The sequence below is a fragment of the Camelus bactrianus genome, chromosome 8, assembly GCF_048773025.1.
Source record: "Camelus bactrianus isolate YW-2024 breed Bactrian camel chromosome 8, ASM4877302v1, whole genome shotgun sequence".
Taxonomy (NCBI): domain Eukaryota; kingdom Metazoa; phylum Chordata; class Mammalia; order Artiodactyla; family Camelidae; genus Camelus; species Camelus bactrianus.
This window is the reverse complement of record NC_133546.1, coordinates 17689191-17704333: the sequence shown is the minus strand read 5'-3', so window position 1 is coordinate 17704333 and position 15143 is coordinate 17689191. Positions and strand designations below refer to the sequence as shown.

Below are 15143 nucleotides of genomic sequence, written 5' to 3'. Positions count from 1 at the left end.
TCTCTGGGACTGCCTATGCCTCTCGTTGCTCGTTCTTGGTCTCTCTTTTCAGCTTCTCCCCCTTTATTCCGTTTAAAAAGCTATGGAGTGCTGTAGGACCCGATCTGAAGCTAAATTCTGTGTTTCTTTCCTTATGTAATCTCATGTACTCTCATGGCTTCAAAGATCACTATGGCAATGACTCTGAATTTTGTATCTTTAGCTCCACATATTAACACTTTGCTGGACAGTTCTACTTGGATGTCTAAAGCACTTCAAGTCTAAATGTATCCTTCTTCCAAATAACCTTATATCAGTAACTGTACCTTTATCCACCTGATTTTTCACATCAGAAACCAGGGGTCACCTACAAAACCTCCTTCTTCATCAACCCCTCCAACATTCGACCCTCTTCCTCCTACTCATCAACTTTATAAACATCTCTTGAACATATTCACTTCTTTCCAACTCCACTACCACCAATCTAATAAAAGTCATCATCACTACTGTGGTAGCCTCCTAAACTGGTCTCTCCAGAATTTTTTCTACTCTAGTCTTTTCTATTCTGCTAATCTCATTTCCATACTGTAGCAAGAGGAATCTCAAAAATCCAAGATTGATCATGATACTTCTCTGCTTGTAACATGTTAACAGCTTTTTCTTTCTTTCTCTTTCTTCCTTCCTGCCTTCTTTCTTTCTTTCTTTTAATAAAAGGAAAAACATCTCACGTTTTCATGGATTGGAAGACTTCATATCTGTATTTTATAACTGAAGTACAGTTGATTTATTAATACCAAACTTGTAAGATCTTTCTTTATATGAAAAGAAAATTCTCAAATCTTCAGCTGGCCCTTCAACATCTGGCCCCTCTTCAGTTTCCAGACTCACTTCATTCCATTCTCCTTTGTGCTTTCTACACTGCTGCTTCTCAGTTCCATTTGAGTTCCTTCTTGTTTCAGTACCTTTCCATGTACTGGGTTTTTTGCTTGTTTTTTTTTTTTTTTTCTGTCTTGCAGCCTCCTCCTGACAAGATCCCTTCTACTGTCTCTCCAGGTTGGCTGATCCAGGCATTCTTTACACACCTGCTTAACTGCCCTTCCCTCAGAGAAGCCAGGTTTGATTTCCTTTTGTGGTGCTTATCACAATTATAATACATTAATTATTTGTTTAATACCTGTGCTTTCTGCCTCAATTCAAACTCTGTCCCCTCACTGCCAAACTGTAAAACCCATGAGGGTAGCAATCATACTTATTTTATAAGTGTATGATGCATCTGTTAGGCCCAGAACACTGCAGAGTATACAGTATATGTCCCATAACATATACAGAAAGAATGAGTGAATGAGAGCTCACTCCAGCTTTGAGATTCTGTTTATCTCAACATACTTGAGAGCACTGATTGATATTTTCAGGTTTCACTCAAGTAACAGTGGGAATAAACAGCAGTTAGATATTCTTAATTGAACTACAGTGTTCTCAGGAAGGCTCACTCCTGGCAGTTTCAACTTGTGCTGAATTCTACTCACAAAATACAACCCAAAAATAAGTGAGAAGAGAGCGTGAGGGACCCAGAAGGAGAAGGAATTAATGAAAAATATTCTACTACCTTTGCTGAGCTAGCTCCATTACTCTGCCAACTACTCCTTCCAGCCTATATTCCCCACTACATTCATACATTGAGTTGTCCTTGTCTAAGGTTAGTTAGAAAAGAAAAGTTTAAATAAAACAAAGAACAAAAAGTCTAGTAAAGGCTTTTCATTAAATAAATACCCCTTAGGCAGAAAATCCAATTACAGATCCTATTTGGATTTCAAATTATAGTCTTAATTCTAGTCTTATTAAAGTTCTCAATGAAGCAGGGGAAAAAATTAGGACAATAAAGCCAAGTTTTGGCTATACCCTGAAATATCAATCCATGCCGTTTAGAAGTGTGCTACCTCCTTCCAGTGACAGTCTTCACTGACTTCAGTAACCAGTTAATTTTGTCCTTTAATTTGGTGGAGCACATCCTTTTCCCCAAATACCCAGGACTGAATAGAAGAATGAAGAAAAAGAAAGCTCTAATTTAACCAGAGTTCTATCGATTTGTAGTGGACAGAAATACCATAAAAATAATAAGGGACTGGAATTCTAAGCTGTTCCTTTTTTTGCTATAGTGGGCATGACTACTGCTAACTATGTTTGAAAAAGCATTCTTGTGTTTCTCCCACAAGGAATGAGTAGATGGCAAAGCTGAGGCTTTCAGGCAGTGTATCTAAAGACAGACAACAGTGGTGGCTCCTTGTTCACTGTGCCAGCCTTGTTCAGATTTTGATGCTGTCTCTGTCAGGTACTAATTCCTATTCCATTGGTCTGACTATGCTTCTACATGCTCTTAACCAACTTTACCTTCACAGGGATGTCCTCTTCCTGGCTGGCTTTCTCTGAAGTGAAGACATATGAGATTTCTTTGTGAGATGTGGTCTGGCGGCAAATGGCACACTTAATGGAGCTCCTATGAGACCCCACGCTGTATTGTTCGATAATAATTGAAATGCACTCATTACAGAAACAGTGCCCACAGGTCAGTACTGCCCACTAAAAAAGAAAACACACAGAACATGCCTCAGTGAGATGTTACCAAAGATGACTTCCAATCTATAAATACATTACAAGGAGGAGAAGGGAGTCATAATTTCAATTACTAAATATTTCATGATATTAATATCCTCTAAGTCAGTCTACAAAAACTAAGGCATTTTATGTTTAATAGTTAAACTATTTTTCAGTCCAACCAGAGTAGGCTTTCATAATCTTTAGTTCTGCTCACCCTAACATGAACATTAACAGTCAGTTAGTCATCATTATTTTGTAAGATGTTGTTCTCATTTCAGTATTTAGGAAAAATGCAAGTTACCCTTCAGCACTCTAACAGCAGATGTAACAGAGGGACTGAGAACAACATTAATTGGAAGAAAATATATTCAACATATTTCTACACAACTTATTAAGCAGATTTACATTTTCACATGTTAAAGCATTTATTGTTTAGAAAATGAGATGGAAATATTAAAGACAATAAAATGTCTGAGACAGTTTAGGTGCATGAATCTCATCGAAACTACAAGGAAAGAAGAAACTACTTATAACACCATGATCCTTTCCATTTTTATAGTAATTTTTATCAAAATATTTTTATCACTGATTTTTACCAGAAATCACCAGTATTTGTACATTACTATTCTTCTGCTCAGGTCCTTTTAAGATTTATTATCAAGAAAATATCCTTTAAAATCTTCTTTTCTCCATAAATCATGGTAACTAAAATGAATGTTCTTTCTGATTATTGCTGGTCGTAATATGGAACTCATATATTTAACCTTCTCTTAGTTCCATGGAAAAAAACAGCCAAGGACACTTTTATTCATTTAATCGTAACAGGTTTAACTTTCAAATTTTGAAAAGCACTGCATATTCTGATATTATATATATTGACTGATCACACAAAGTAGGAATTTATAGTATCATAAATCACAGTTGGTAAAATAAAAATAAGAATCTCTTTGAGGAGAACTAATACAGTGCATCAAGTTTATAGACATCTGTAAATTAATAATCACAAAGAAACATACTTAATTGATACAGGTCTTCTAAAAATTACATATAAATTCCTTTAGGATTGCATTTATTTTTACTTTAAAGCCTGGCATTATTAGATATTAATAATATTAAGTAAGAACTATGTTACTATACCTTCGTGATACCTTAAGTAAATCTGTGTATGCTGTATTGTATTTCTGTACAATTACCAGATAACCATGTTAAACTGACAGAGTCAAATTACTTAGACTCAATCCTATAATTGGACATAATACTTAGATTATGTACTTTAATGAAAAAGATGGGGTTATTCTAGAAATATATTTTCATCTGTCACTTAAGGAAAAACACTGCTCAAACATACACAGCACAAAGCAGATCAGTTAACCTCTGGCCCTGCTTTTAAGATGGAGGTAATATTTGTGTTGCATGCAAAGCTGTTGTGTGCAAGAGAGAGAGAGGCAGAGAGAGAGAGACAGAAACAGCCATAGTGTATGTAAGAAATCTTTGAAAACTGTCAAATGTTTTATAAACGCATGTGATATTTATTATAATTTCACCTGTTTTCCCAGCTGCCGAGCACAGATTGGACAAGGTTCTGGATTGACACCTCCTGATGTTTTGTCCTGAGACTATCCGAAAAAGAGGAATTAAAAAATACGTTAGTTATATTTTAAAACCTGGTATATGTTTTACAACTAATTTATAAAGTAAATGCTGGCAGTTGCAATTAAAAAATATAATAATTGAGATGACCTAATAATTTCTACATTACCTAATACTATTATTCCTAGGATTTACAGATAACATTCATTCAAGGAGTGAACTGAAAAACTGACACAATTTTTCATACAGTTTGTTAAAGTTATCACATTACTGTATTTGTGATAATTATAGAAGGAAAAATAAAAATATAATTTAGATAAGTTATTAAAATTTTATTTTCATGCTATATTTTTTATAAAGAAATATATATTCTGTATGTCCGTTTGGCACGGGATCACAGACATGGGAAGAGGCAGCATTTATTTACGTAACTCCCTATTAATACTGGTTTCTACTCAGTATCCTTTTTCTAATCTCACTAAGGCAAAGCAAATAACTAGAAAGGAGAAATATTACTGATTTGAGACCGATCTATGCCTAGAAATTATGTCAAAGTATAATAGCTTTTCAAAATCTCCTTAAAATTATATCAAAAACTGAAAGATCTTCAAACAGGTCATCAAATTAAAACTGAGGAAAACAAAGTAAATCAGACTTACAGACTACTAAAGTTTTTAAGTCTGCACTTTCACTAACCAAATAATTAAACATGAAAAAATATTGTTCTTCATTATCCTTTGACTTCTATAAGCAGTTAAAAAAAAAAAAGGCTGAAATTGTGCACAGATTCCGCAACTCTAATGGTTAAAACAATTCCATTACCTTTGTAAGTATGCAAGCATTTTAAACAGCTGACCTGAATTACTCTTTTCCTCTGTTAATTACTGATTTCTTTCAGGTAACATATAACAAACCACCTAAAATCTTAGAGGCTAAATAAACTTTCATTTCTTTTGATTCTACAGGTGCCCTGGATAATTTTGTGATGGGCTGATATGGCTCGAGCCTGATGGTCCAGGATGGCCCCGCACTCATGTCTAGTAGCTGGGAGGCTGACGGGTCTGGGAGAGGGCTAAGGTGAGGTCTTTGCTCCCAAGAAAGGCAATCTGGGCTTCCTCACATAGTCTCATAGTTCCAAAATACAACACGACTGGGAGAACTCCAATGTGCATGGACTTTTCAAGCCTCTGCTTGTGTCACAAGGCCAAAAGCAAGTCATATGACCAAGCCCAGAGTCAGTGTGGGAGGGGACTAACCAAGAGCATGCACACTAAAGCAGCTTGGTCACAAAAGCAGCTGCAGACAATACTTAATGAGTAAGTATGGTATAGTTATGGGACATAAGTTGATATCTTCCATATGTTGAATTATTTAAAAAAATTAAAATTCTAAGGATATGATCTATGTAGGAAAACTTATTTGGCTAAAAATATAAGAAAAAATATTTAATCTATAAATGAAGGAAAGTAAGGAAATCTGCAAACTACTAAGCATAGGACAAATCCAGCCCACCACCTGTTTTTGTAAGCTTCATTGTAACATCTCTCTTTTCCTGCCAAAATAGTAGTAGTCATTGTAGTAATAATATAATAATATTAATAGCAAATACCTAGAAAGTGCTTAGTAAACCAGGAAATACTTTGGTACTTTACATATATTAATTCACTTAATCCTCAAGAAAGCCCTAAAAGATAGTGTTACTATTCTGTCATTTCACAGATGAGACAAAGATATAGGACTTGAATAAAGTCCTATAGCTAGAAAATAATCACATCATGATTCAAACGTGCACAGTCTACCTTTAAACTCCCATGTTGTTTTCCTATAATGAATGTCCAATTTTTTCCATTTTGTCATCACTGGGATTTAATGATTCACCTAAATGTATTTTGTGTCAATTTTCAAGATCAATTGTAGTCTACTGCTTTCCTTCATTTGTCCTATCAAAAAATCTACTATCGTATGTTGTTCTGATAAATTACTCTGCCAACTGTCATTTACTCTCGAAGAAAATGGAATCATACTCATCAATGTCTAAAATAATACTTTGCTCACAACTTAGAAAATGTGTTGTGAAATTATATTAATAATTCATTACCATGTTTTCTTATTTAGTAACTTTCCAAACACACTTCACAGCTTCAAATAACAAATTAAAAAAATCTATGTATGCATTAATGGATGCATGTGTCTATATTATATAATGAAATCTTTGCCCAGAGGTATGTCCTAATACTTCCAATATTCAAGGCTTCAAACTATAGTCTGTTTAAATTGTGCTATACTCTATGTTGCACACCTTTTATATTGTCTACATAACATATTTTCTATAGTTATCATCTCCTTTTGTGATCTGCATAGCTATTGCAGACACAGCTAATGTTCTGACCCATATAACAAACACAAAGAAAGACAGAAAGATTAAAAAAATCACCACTACCATTAATCAGGGGAATAACAGATTAAACAAAAGGAGTCACCAAAGTGGTATATTGACAATATAGTGTGAAAAAAAGTTGCATATTTTAAAAGCAATACCTTCTCCAAGTTAGTTAGGTAAAGAAGCTGCCCAAGTTTTTTCTGAAGCTGTGATGTAGCAACAGCTTTATCATTCAGTAGTTTTATACGGTTTTGTTCTACCTAAAAAACAAAACAAAACAACTTCTTTATTCTAAGATGGTAAAATTAAATTAAACACGCACAATTCTTCCTTAATATTCATGTGTCCTATTTTAAGAAAACTCATTTACATATGAAAACACAGATTTGTAAAATGGATACTAGATAATGTATTTCAAAAAAAAAATATAGATATATAGATTACAGAAAACAAAATTCAATGTAGAATTCTGTTAAATAGGAAGGTTCCCTATATTCCTGAAGTAGGATAAAAATCAACCAAAGAATATTTATGTATGGTTTTTCAGTAGTACATTCATGGGATAAAGAAAAATAAAATGATACACTACTTCGGCCAGAGTGATTTTAAGAAATCCAGGGAGAATCTCCCTGAGCCCCTCCTCTCTGTGGCCCTCTCAGTAGAATATGGTAAACAGAAAAAAAGTGTAAAAATAAGAGAAATTTATTTTCACAGGAAAAATTTATTGATAAGTCTGAAAAATTAAGTGAAACAGTATATAATGAATATTTCTAAGTTTTTCTAAGTCATGGTCTCCAAGCTTTATAGAAAAGATTTAAAAGATTAAAGGAATAAAAACAAATTATAAAGGAAATAATATTTCCAATATGAAGAAAAAGGCTGGTGGAGTTATTTTTTAATCCTGAGATACAAAGAGGGATTTATCAGATGATAAATTGTCAATATCTGTTCATCATTAGCAAAGAAAAACACTGCAAAATAAATTCTTGGTCATTCTTGGAAAAGATTTTTTAGTTCTGAAAAAGCTAAGGTAATGACATATATCTAAAAACTGACCAAGAATATCTGTAGGTTTTGGCATCCAAAAGGAGCTCAAGAATAGATGAATATGCAACATAGAGAGAAACAAAGACACAATACACCAAAATAGTGAGTGCTAAGCATGTATCAGACATGAAATGGCTCATCTTTGACCTACAAAAACAAACAGCTTCATATGGTTCAAACTAGGAGTAGATGTGAAATACTTATTTACTGAAGACATCACTGCCCTGACCCTGCTCTGTGGATCTTGGATTTCTGTGTCATCTATTTGCCGTGTCTTTTGTGATGTACTTGCACGTTACCTCATGTGGCTCAATGATGTGAAGAACTGGTGGATTGGGCTTTGGCTCCCTAGGGTCACGAACTCTTAGTCGTTCTGTAGCCATTGCAAGCTCATCAACAGCAGACACACGATTCCTCAGAGCCATCCAATATTCGTGAAGCAACTGGAGGAACAGAAAAGACAAAGACAGTGGTAATGCATGTAGTTAAAACTCGTTAAAACCCCCAAGATGTGAGGTCTTAAGACATATACAGTTTTTTTCATTAAGTGTCTAAGGTACACGTGGTTCTTGGGCCATTTTTAGGATGAGCAAGTGTGACTGAATAATCTCCACAGGACACTACCGTGTATTGCCTCTTCATATCCCAAGATTTCTTGATAGGGCCAAAGATCTTTACAGATCAATACTAGACTGGTAGATTCTCTCCTCTATTTCTTAAAGAAACACTTTCCATTATTAGAATATTTCACATATTTGAAATAGTGTGTATATATGACAATGAGAATCCTAACATAAACAACTGAGTCCATGTCCTCCAATTTAAGAAAGAAGGATAATACCAGTTCCTTAGAAAGTCTCTATATTCCTTCTCAACTGTATTACTCTCTTTCCTCACACATATTCCTTCAACCCCCAACAAGGGGGTAATTACTATTCTGAGTTGGACTTACCATTCTGTACTTTTCATTGGAGTTATACTAATCTACATATCCTTAAGAATCTGGTTATATATGTTCCTGAAATTTATAAAAATGGTATCAACCAGTATAAAATTTTTGATATGCTTTCTTCATTAACATTATGCTTTGAGTTAGATTCTGATTGACGTGTGTAGCAGTAGCTCATTCACTTACACTGCTGTAAGAGGGTTTAATCTGCAATGTTATGGAGAAAAAAACGCACAAGGATCTGGGAGAACTACATAGTAAGCATTCTTCTGACAAAAAGCATGTGGCCAAATGGGGCTCAAAGAAAAAATATAGGTGCAAGTGAACACTGTATACAGTACTGTCATCTTCCATGACTTGCTATAATTAACTGTGTTGATCTGCTTTTGCATTTAAAATGTAATGTGAAAAGAAAAAAATGATTATGAACCAATGATTTTGACTCTATAAAAGTAACATTCCCCAATTTATCAAATGCATAAATTGATATTACAGATAGCATATCTTCTCTTTCTTGATATAAATTTTTATCCTGTTTTAAAAGGCAGGAACTTAAAAGATATAAAATGGAATTATCACTTTATAAATTAAAAAAAAGGACACTTCTTTCATTTCTTTACCCATCTCACTTACAAAGTAGGGTAAGGGGTTAACATATCCACATATAAAGAATCATTCAAAATTAATGAATTCTGGAATCTTATCTCAGGTACAGAGTTATAGTATGATTAAATTATTAACATATAAATATAAATGGTCACTTTGTGCATTATTAATTGCAAGAGTTTCCACTCTTGTATGTTGAGAAATATTTACTATGTTCTCCACTCTTTAAGGTTGTTGATGTTTGGTTGTTAGTCACAGAGGAAAAGCAAAACAAAATAAAAAAAAAAAATGAAACAAAACCATACTCTTACAGAATAGCAGTGTAAGATCAAGCTAAGAATAGAATGATACACTTTCAAGGCTAAATAAAAGGTTTCATATAAATTTCATTTTAGTAATGATTTTCTTTTAGTAATTTAATAAATAGGACTTCCTCATTTGTTCAGTATTTTGTATTTATTATTCACCATTACATTTTAGGGAAAGATAAATTATGTTCCTGAAGTTTCTAAAGCAGATTTTTTAAAAACTAAAGAGAGAAAAAGGAAAGTAGCAATTAAAATTAATGTAAAGGAAGAGAATTTTTAACATTGGAAGGAACTTTTAAAATACTGTTACCTTATATTCTTTCTTCCAGGCTTCAAAGAGATCCATTGAAGTACTTCCTTCATCAATGAATTCAACATCAAATCTATGTGACTTTGCAAATGATAGCAGAGCTTTCATAGATCGCTCTGTCTCACTTATTGCCCACAGACCCCGGCTGGTGGTAGGTATCCGATCATCCACCAGTCCTTCCTCATCTTCTATCATCTCCTCAAATATTGCAGTCTGGCCTTTGACTCTGAAGACGTAAGAGAACAAAATAACAGTAAATACTGTCCGAGGGTAACAAGTACTATACAAATCGTATCGGCAGAGCAAATACGAAACAAGATCAAAAAAAAAAAATTTTATAAACAACTTTCAATGTCATGTCTATAAGATCATGCTTGCAAATCTTTGGAAAAACCATACATAGCAACTCTGAAATGCTTAAAGTATTATAAATTTGACCACTGTTTTTCTTGAGAGCAATCTGACATAAAAAATGGCTATAAGTTCCAGGCTAAAAATCTTGCTTTGAGAATTAAAATAACACAAAACACTTATCACCACCACTATCAGCCACGCAAGAACACAACAAAATAACCCCACAAAATAATCTAAGAGTACACTGCTGATTTCCTTCTTCTTCTTCTTTTTTTTTTTGGCAATCAGAATTTAGCCTTTTCTCAATTTTCATATTTGTAAAATAGAGATAATTTTGCTAACGCCAAGGCTATGTCTTCACTAAGTAGTTTAATCCCTGACACAAGGATGAAGACTTCAAATCTGTGTTGGAGAAACTGTATTAATGAGACCTAACATTTTATAGAACACTTACCATGTATTAAACACAATGCTAAGCAATTATGTACATTTTCTCATTTAATATTCATAAAAAACTGTGAGGTAAGTGTTGTTATTATCTTCATTTCACACATAAGGATACTGAGGTTCAGAGAAGCAATCTCCCACAATAGTGGGCAGGGATTTGAGCTCAAACCTGTTGAACTTGTGAGTCCGTGTACTCCACAAGCTGTCCCTCAAGTACACATTATTACATGACATGAGCATTTGGGAGTAAACGTTCTACACAGGTGAAACTGAGCATGTTAAATGATCAAATGCTAAAGCTTACTAAATTGATTTAATAAGAGAAAAAATAAGAGAAATGTTATTGTGAGGAAACTATAGTCCTATAAATTAAAACATCAAGTCTTGTAAAATGTTTCATTTTCCTGATGGGAAATAATCAGTCAGAGAACTTACGTGTGAGAAAACAGCTTCGATTCATACTCTGTGAACAATTCATCAGCCTTACAAAAGACACAGCTGGAAAAGAAATTATCAGAGAAATATTCAGACACACCCAGCAAACAGCTAATTTTTAAAAGAGGGTTAGTATTTTATGCTTCACATTTTCTTTACAAGAAATACGCCATTTTAGAAAAAAAAATTATATGGTCCTCAGGTATGTGGTCCTGGAGAATTTTTTTTTTTTAAGTTAGATTAATAATATCTCTACTCTAAATTCAAATGAGAAATGTTATACATGAGCCATCATTTCTTCTCTCAGAAGAAATGTAGCTCAACCGAATGACGCTGTTTCATTGTATGATTTCTATCACCTACCAGTTGAGAGGAAGTCTGGTTGGTCGGAGATGGCAGATTGTTGCAGACTCGATAACATGACGAGATGGAGGTCCCTCTAGATTTTTTACAGCCTCTCTTACTTGCTTCTGGAACTTACTTAGCTCTTCCATTTGTGTTGTTAGTAAGAACTGAAGACCTCTGCAGTCATGGAACCTGATTCCCATCACCAGCACCACACACAAGAAAGAAAAGAACAGTTGGTCAATTTCCTAAAAATTCAAAAAGTGGTTGGCAAAGTGTTGAAGAACTGTATAACATTTTACCTAGTCACGCTTGAGTGAGTTTACTTTAGGAGTGCATTCAATTGGTATCTACTAGTAAACAAGGAAAGATAACATTGGGTGGTCTATTACAAAAGATAACAAAAATGCCTGATAGTTCCTGTCCTTGAAACTGAAAAACTGCACAAAACCTATGTCTCTGATGTCTCTGAAAGATCAGGATTGCCACATTCTTTCCTTTTAATGCTGATTGACTACAGATGTCCCTCCTGACATCCATGCTTTATGTGGCGAGGTGACTGCAGGATGAAAAGCAAAGACAGAAAATTAAGAAATAAGAAAGTAGCCAGGAGCTATATTCCCTATTACAAGGAAATTATATAAATGTACATATATTTTTATTATGCATTTACTATATTCCAGGCCCTTTGCCAAGTACTTCTTTCACATCTCAATACCATTGTGCCCAGTTCATAGATGAAGCTTAAATGAACTAAAGTAATTCAATGAAAGTTACAAAGTTATCATGTAGCAGAGTTGGGAGTTAAACCCAAAGACAATACTCTTAACCATTTTGATAAATTGTAAATGAAATGCGCTAAGAAAAAAAAGTATGAATGTGTGTATGGGTTTATGAAAGGAAAAAGAAAACCTAGAATAATTAGAAATTTAAAAATGGAAAATATAAACAGGATTTGTTTGCCTTTTAAGAATACATCCTTCTTTGCAAAATGCCTCACAACATTCTCTCCAAATTGTTCGAAAGAGCCCGCTCTCCTTTCTGGAGAGTATTTCACAACACTAATCTATGTTTCTTTCTGTCCATGGAACTTACTAAACATCATTCACTTTAGTACTTTGTTCAGTTTTTACACATACTCATATTTCTCAAATTATTTATGGCTCTTGTCTTTTAGTAGGCTTTTAGAAGGTAAGAATTAGACTTATACTTTTTATAAAACACACATAATAGACATAGAATAGCTACTAAGTAATTTCTAAAAAATTTGCATAGAGATACTTATGAGGTTAGGTATCAAAACTATTTACAAAAAGAAAACAAAGTCTTCTATTTGTAACTTATTAGAAACTCAAGTTGTTCTTCAAAAATTAACTTCTGAACCAATGGGAAGAAACAGCTTTTGAAAAATTGTCTCCACTAAACTCATGTCTGAGCATGTGAGTAGGGGCTGAAAAATATTATCACAGGTCAGCATTTAACAAGTCTTAGCAATGTTCTCTCTTGCAGGTCCTTTAAATGAAAGAGAAGAAAACATAATACAATGTAATGCATAAACACCATACTATATGGTAGATACTACTTACAAATATTAATTTACTAATCCTCACAACAATGCTGTGTGCTTTTATAGATGAAGAGACTAAGGCAACTAAGGCACGGAGAGATTATATAACTTTCCCAAGGTCACAGAGCTAGTAAGTCGTGGAGTTCAGATATGAACACAGGTAGTCAGCCAGACTCAAGAACCTACCTGTGTGCGCTCTTCATCTCTAAGCTACATAGCCTTTCTCCAGAATCATTAACAAGTGAACATGAGTAGTTTGGTTTTTGAAATATGTCTTATTAAAAAACACAGCAGCAATGTTAAAATGAAACTGATACACTGTAACTGGCTATAATTCAATAAAAAATTTTCAAAAAATTAAAAAAATTTCTAAATATATGTAATATAAAAATATTTAAAGTGTGCTTTCTTACTTTCTATTTATGTCTAATGTTTTTTAAAAGCATGTTTGTGTAATGAATGGTACGTTTCATGTTTTCTATTGGTCCTTATACAGCACTGGGACCTCAAAATATTTAATTGGGGATACATTCTAATATGGGGATTTACAACTTTTAGATGTAGTTCCTGTATGACTTAAGAAAAACAAGTTCAAGATATTTTAAATGTTTTTCTTATCAGCTAATGCCACAATGATGGCAGAACATAATAGGATGTAACTTTTAAACTGGATAAAACAAATTATGACTTAAACGACAATTTATCCTGAAATAGTGATTCTTGGTCTTAACAGGGAAAAAGAAAGTACACTTAAAAGCATAAAGTACTGCATGTATTTCAGAAACAAGAAGCCCATCAGGTCTATACGGTAAAAAAAGACGATTGCATTAAGGTACACTCAAGTTAACAGTGACATGCGGAAAATGTAGCCTATCTCTTTAGGGTGTAAGCAGACATTTGGAAAAGTTTTTAGAAGAGTAAATGAAAACACCTTAAAACATTTCAAAGATATTCTTATACTGAACTTTTCAATGAAAACCAACTTTAGTACCAAGGCGGACCTTATACTGGGATGTGATCTGAGCAGCAATAAAGATCCTCTCTCTGGTCCCCTACCCAGAATTGACAGTTCTGATACAACACCTAAAGTCCCCACATCACACAGACATTCCTTCTGGTTAAACTACTGAAGGTGTTTTTGATAAAGAGTAAATTTGTTCTCTGGGAAGAATTATTCACCACTTATACTTCAAGAGCAATAGTCCAACTTACCTATCTTGAAGAATGGTGAGTGTTGACAAAGAAAGACGGGGAAGACAAAGCAGGTAACTCTAAAACATAACACCTGGGCCACTGTGGCACTACAAGTTTAGCTCTCAGGGAAATAAGAACGCCTTACCCCAGGGCAAAATTCTCCAAAACAAAGTCTATTTCGAAACTTTGCTTAAAGTTGGCTTTAAGTAACTTTGTCAAACAAAGATACAAAGAAAATACTTTAAGCAGATTAAAGAACAGGAGTTAAAAAAACACTGAAAAGAGAACATTTTAAAATGACTAATATATAGCAAAAAAGGTTTCTCTTTTATACCTACACCTAATTTTGGTCTGAAGTATACTCTTAACAACATGCAAAATCCAGATGTTCACAGCCACGATATATTTGGGTATTTAGTTGTAATTCAATATTAAATGATCTGAATATTTGGGGTGACTACTCATATACTTTACTTCACGCTATTTTCTTACTTCTCTGACATAGAAAGCTTGCCAGTTTGTTGCTTATAGTTGCTGGTTATTTCATTTCGCACTCTTTGAATAAGCTCCTCTTCAATCCCAAATTCTATTGCTCTGTGGATCACATTCAGCCACCAAGGAGAATTAGAATAAATCTGTAAATAAGACAACAGCTGATCAATGAATTTTTTTTTTTTTAGTACTCACTATGTTTCTATCACTGGAAAGGGTCCTGTGAAAAATTCAAAGGAAGCAATAAACGCAAATCCCAAGGGGACTACGTTAGCGGGGAGAACAGTATACCTACTCTGCATACAATGAATGAGTACAACTTCTGCACCCATCATTAAAGAGAACACCTGTTTCCTGACTACTCGGGATGAGTGAGAATTTGTTGTATGTACCTGTGTAACAAAGCTATGCTAAACACTTAAGCAAAATGAAAATTCAGTATTCACTCTATATATCTGAAAAGGTAACATGTTTCTTTCTCAGCATAGTAAAAAGACATCATGGTTGTCCTCAGCTAACTGAACTAGATTCTATTAAAAGAATAA

At 33.8% G+C, this 15143-nt stretch overlaps 1 protein-coding gene across 8 annotated transcripts in view; it reads right to left on the bottom strand.

Moving 5' to 3' along the window:
- SHPRH (SNF2 histone linker PHD RING helicase) overlaps positions 1–15143 on the bottom strand; it is a 90609-nt gene that overhangs the window by 38770 nt on the left and 36696 nt on the right. For all 8 annotated transcript variants that reach the window (XR_006728406.2, XM_010965683.3, XM_045524402.2 and 5 more), the window contains 8 exons: positions 14599–14741; positions 11364–11537; positions 11001–11063; positions 9765–9990; positions 7891–8034; positions 6703–6804; positions 4119–4190; positions 2368–2556 (listed from right to left, as the gene is read on the bottom strand). Coding sequence is in view for 7 of the 8 variants with exons in the window: in XM_010965683.3 (XP_010963985.2) it covers positions 2368–2556; positions 4119–4190; positions 6703–6804; positions 7891–8034; positions 9765–9990; positions 11001–11063; positions 11364–11537; positions 14599–14741 (1113 nt within the window). In the remaining variant the exon portion in view is untranslated. The remainder of the gene's footprint in view (positions 1–2367; positions 2557–4118; positions 4191–6702; positions 6805–7890; positions 8035–9764; positions 9991–11000; positions 11064–11363; positions 11538–14598; positions 14742–15143) is intronic.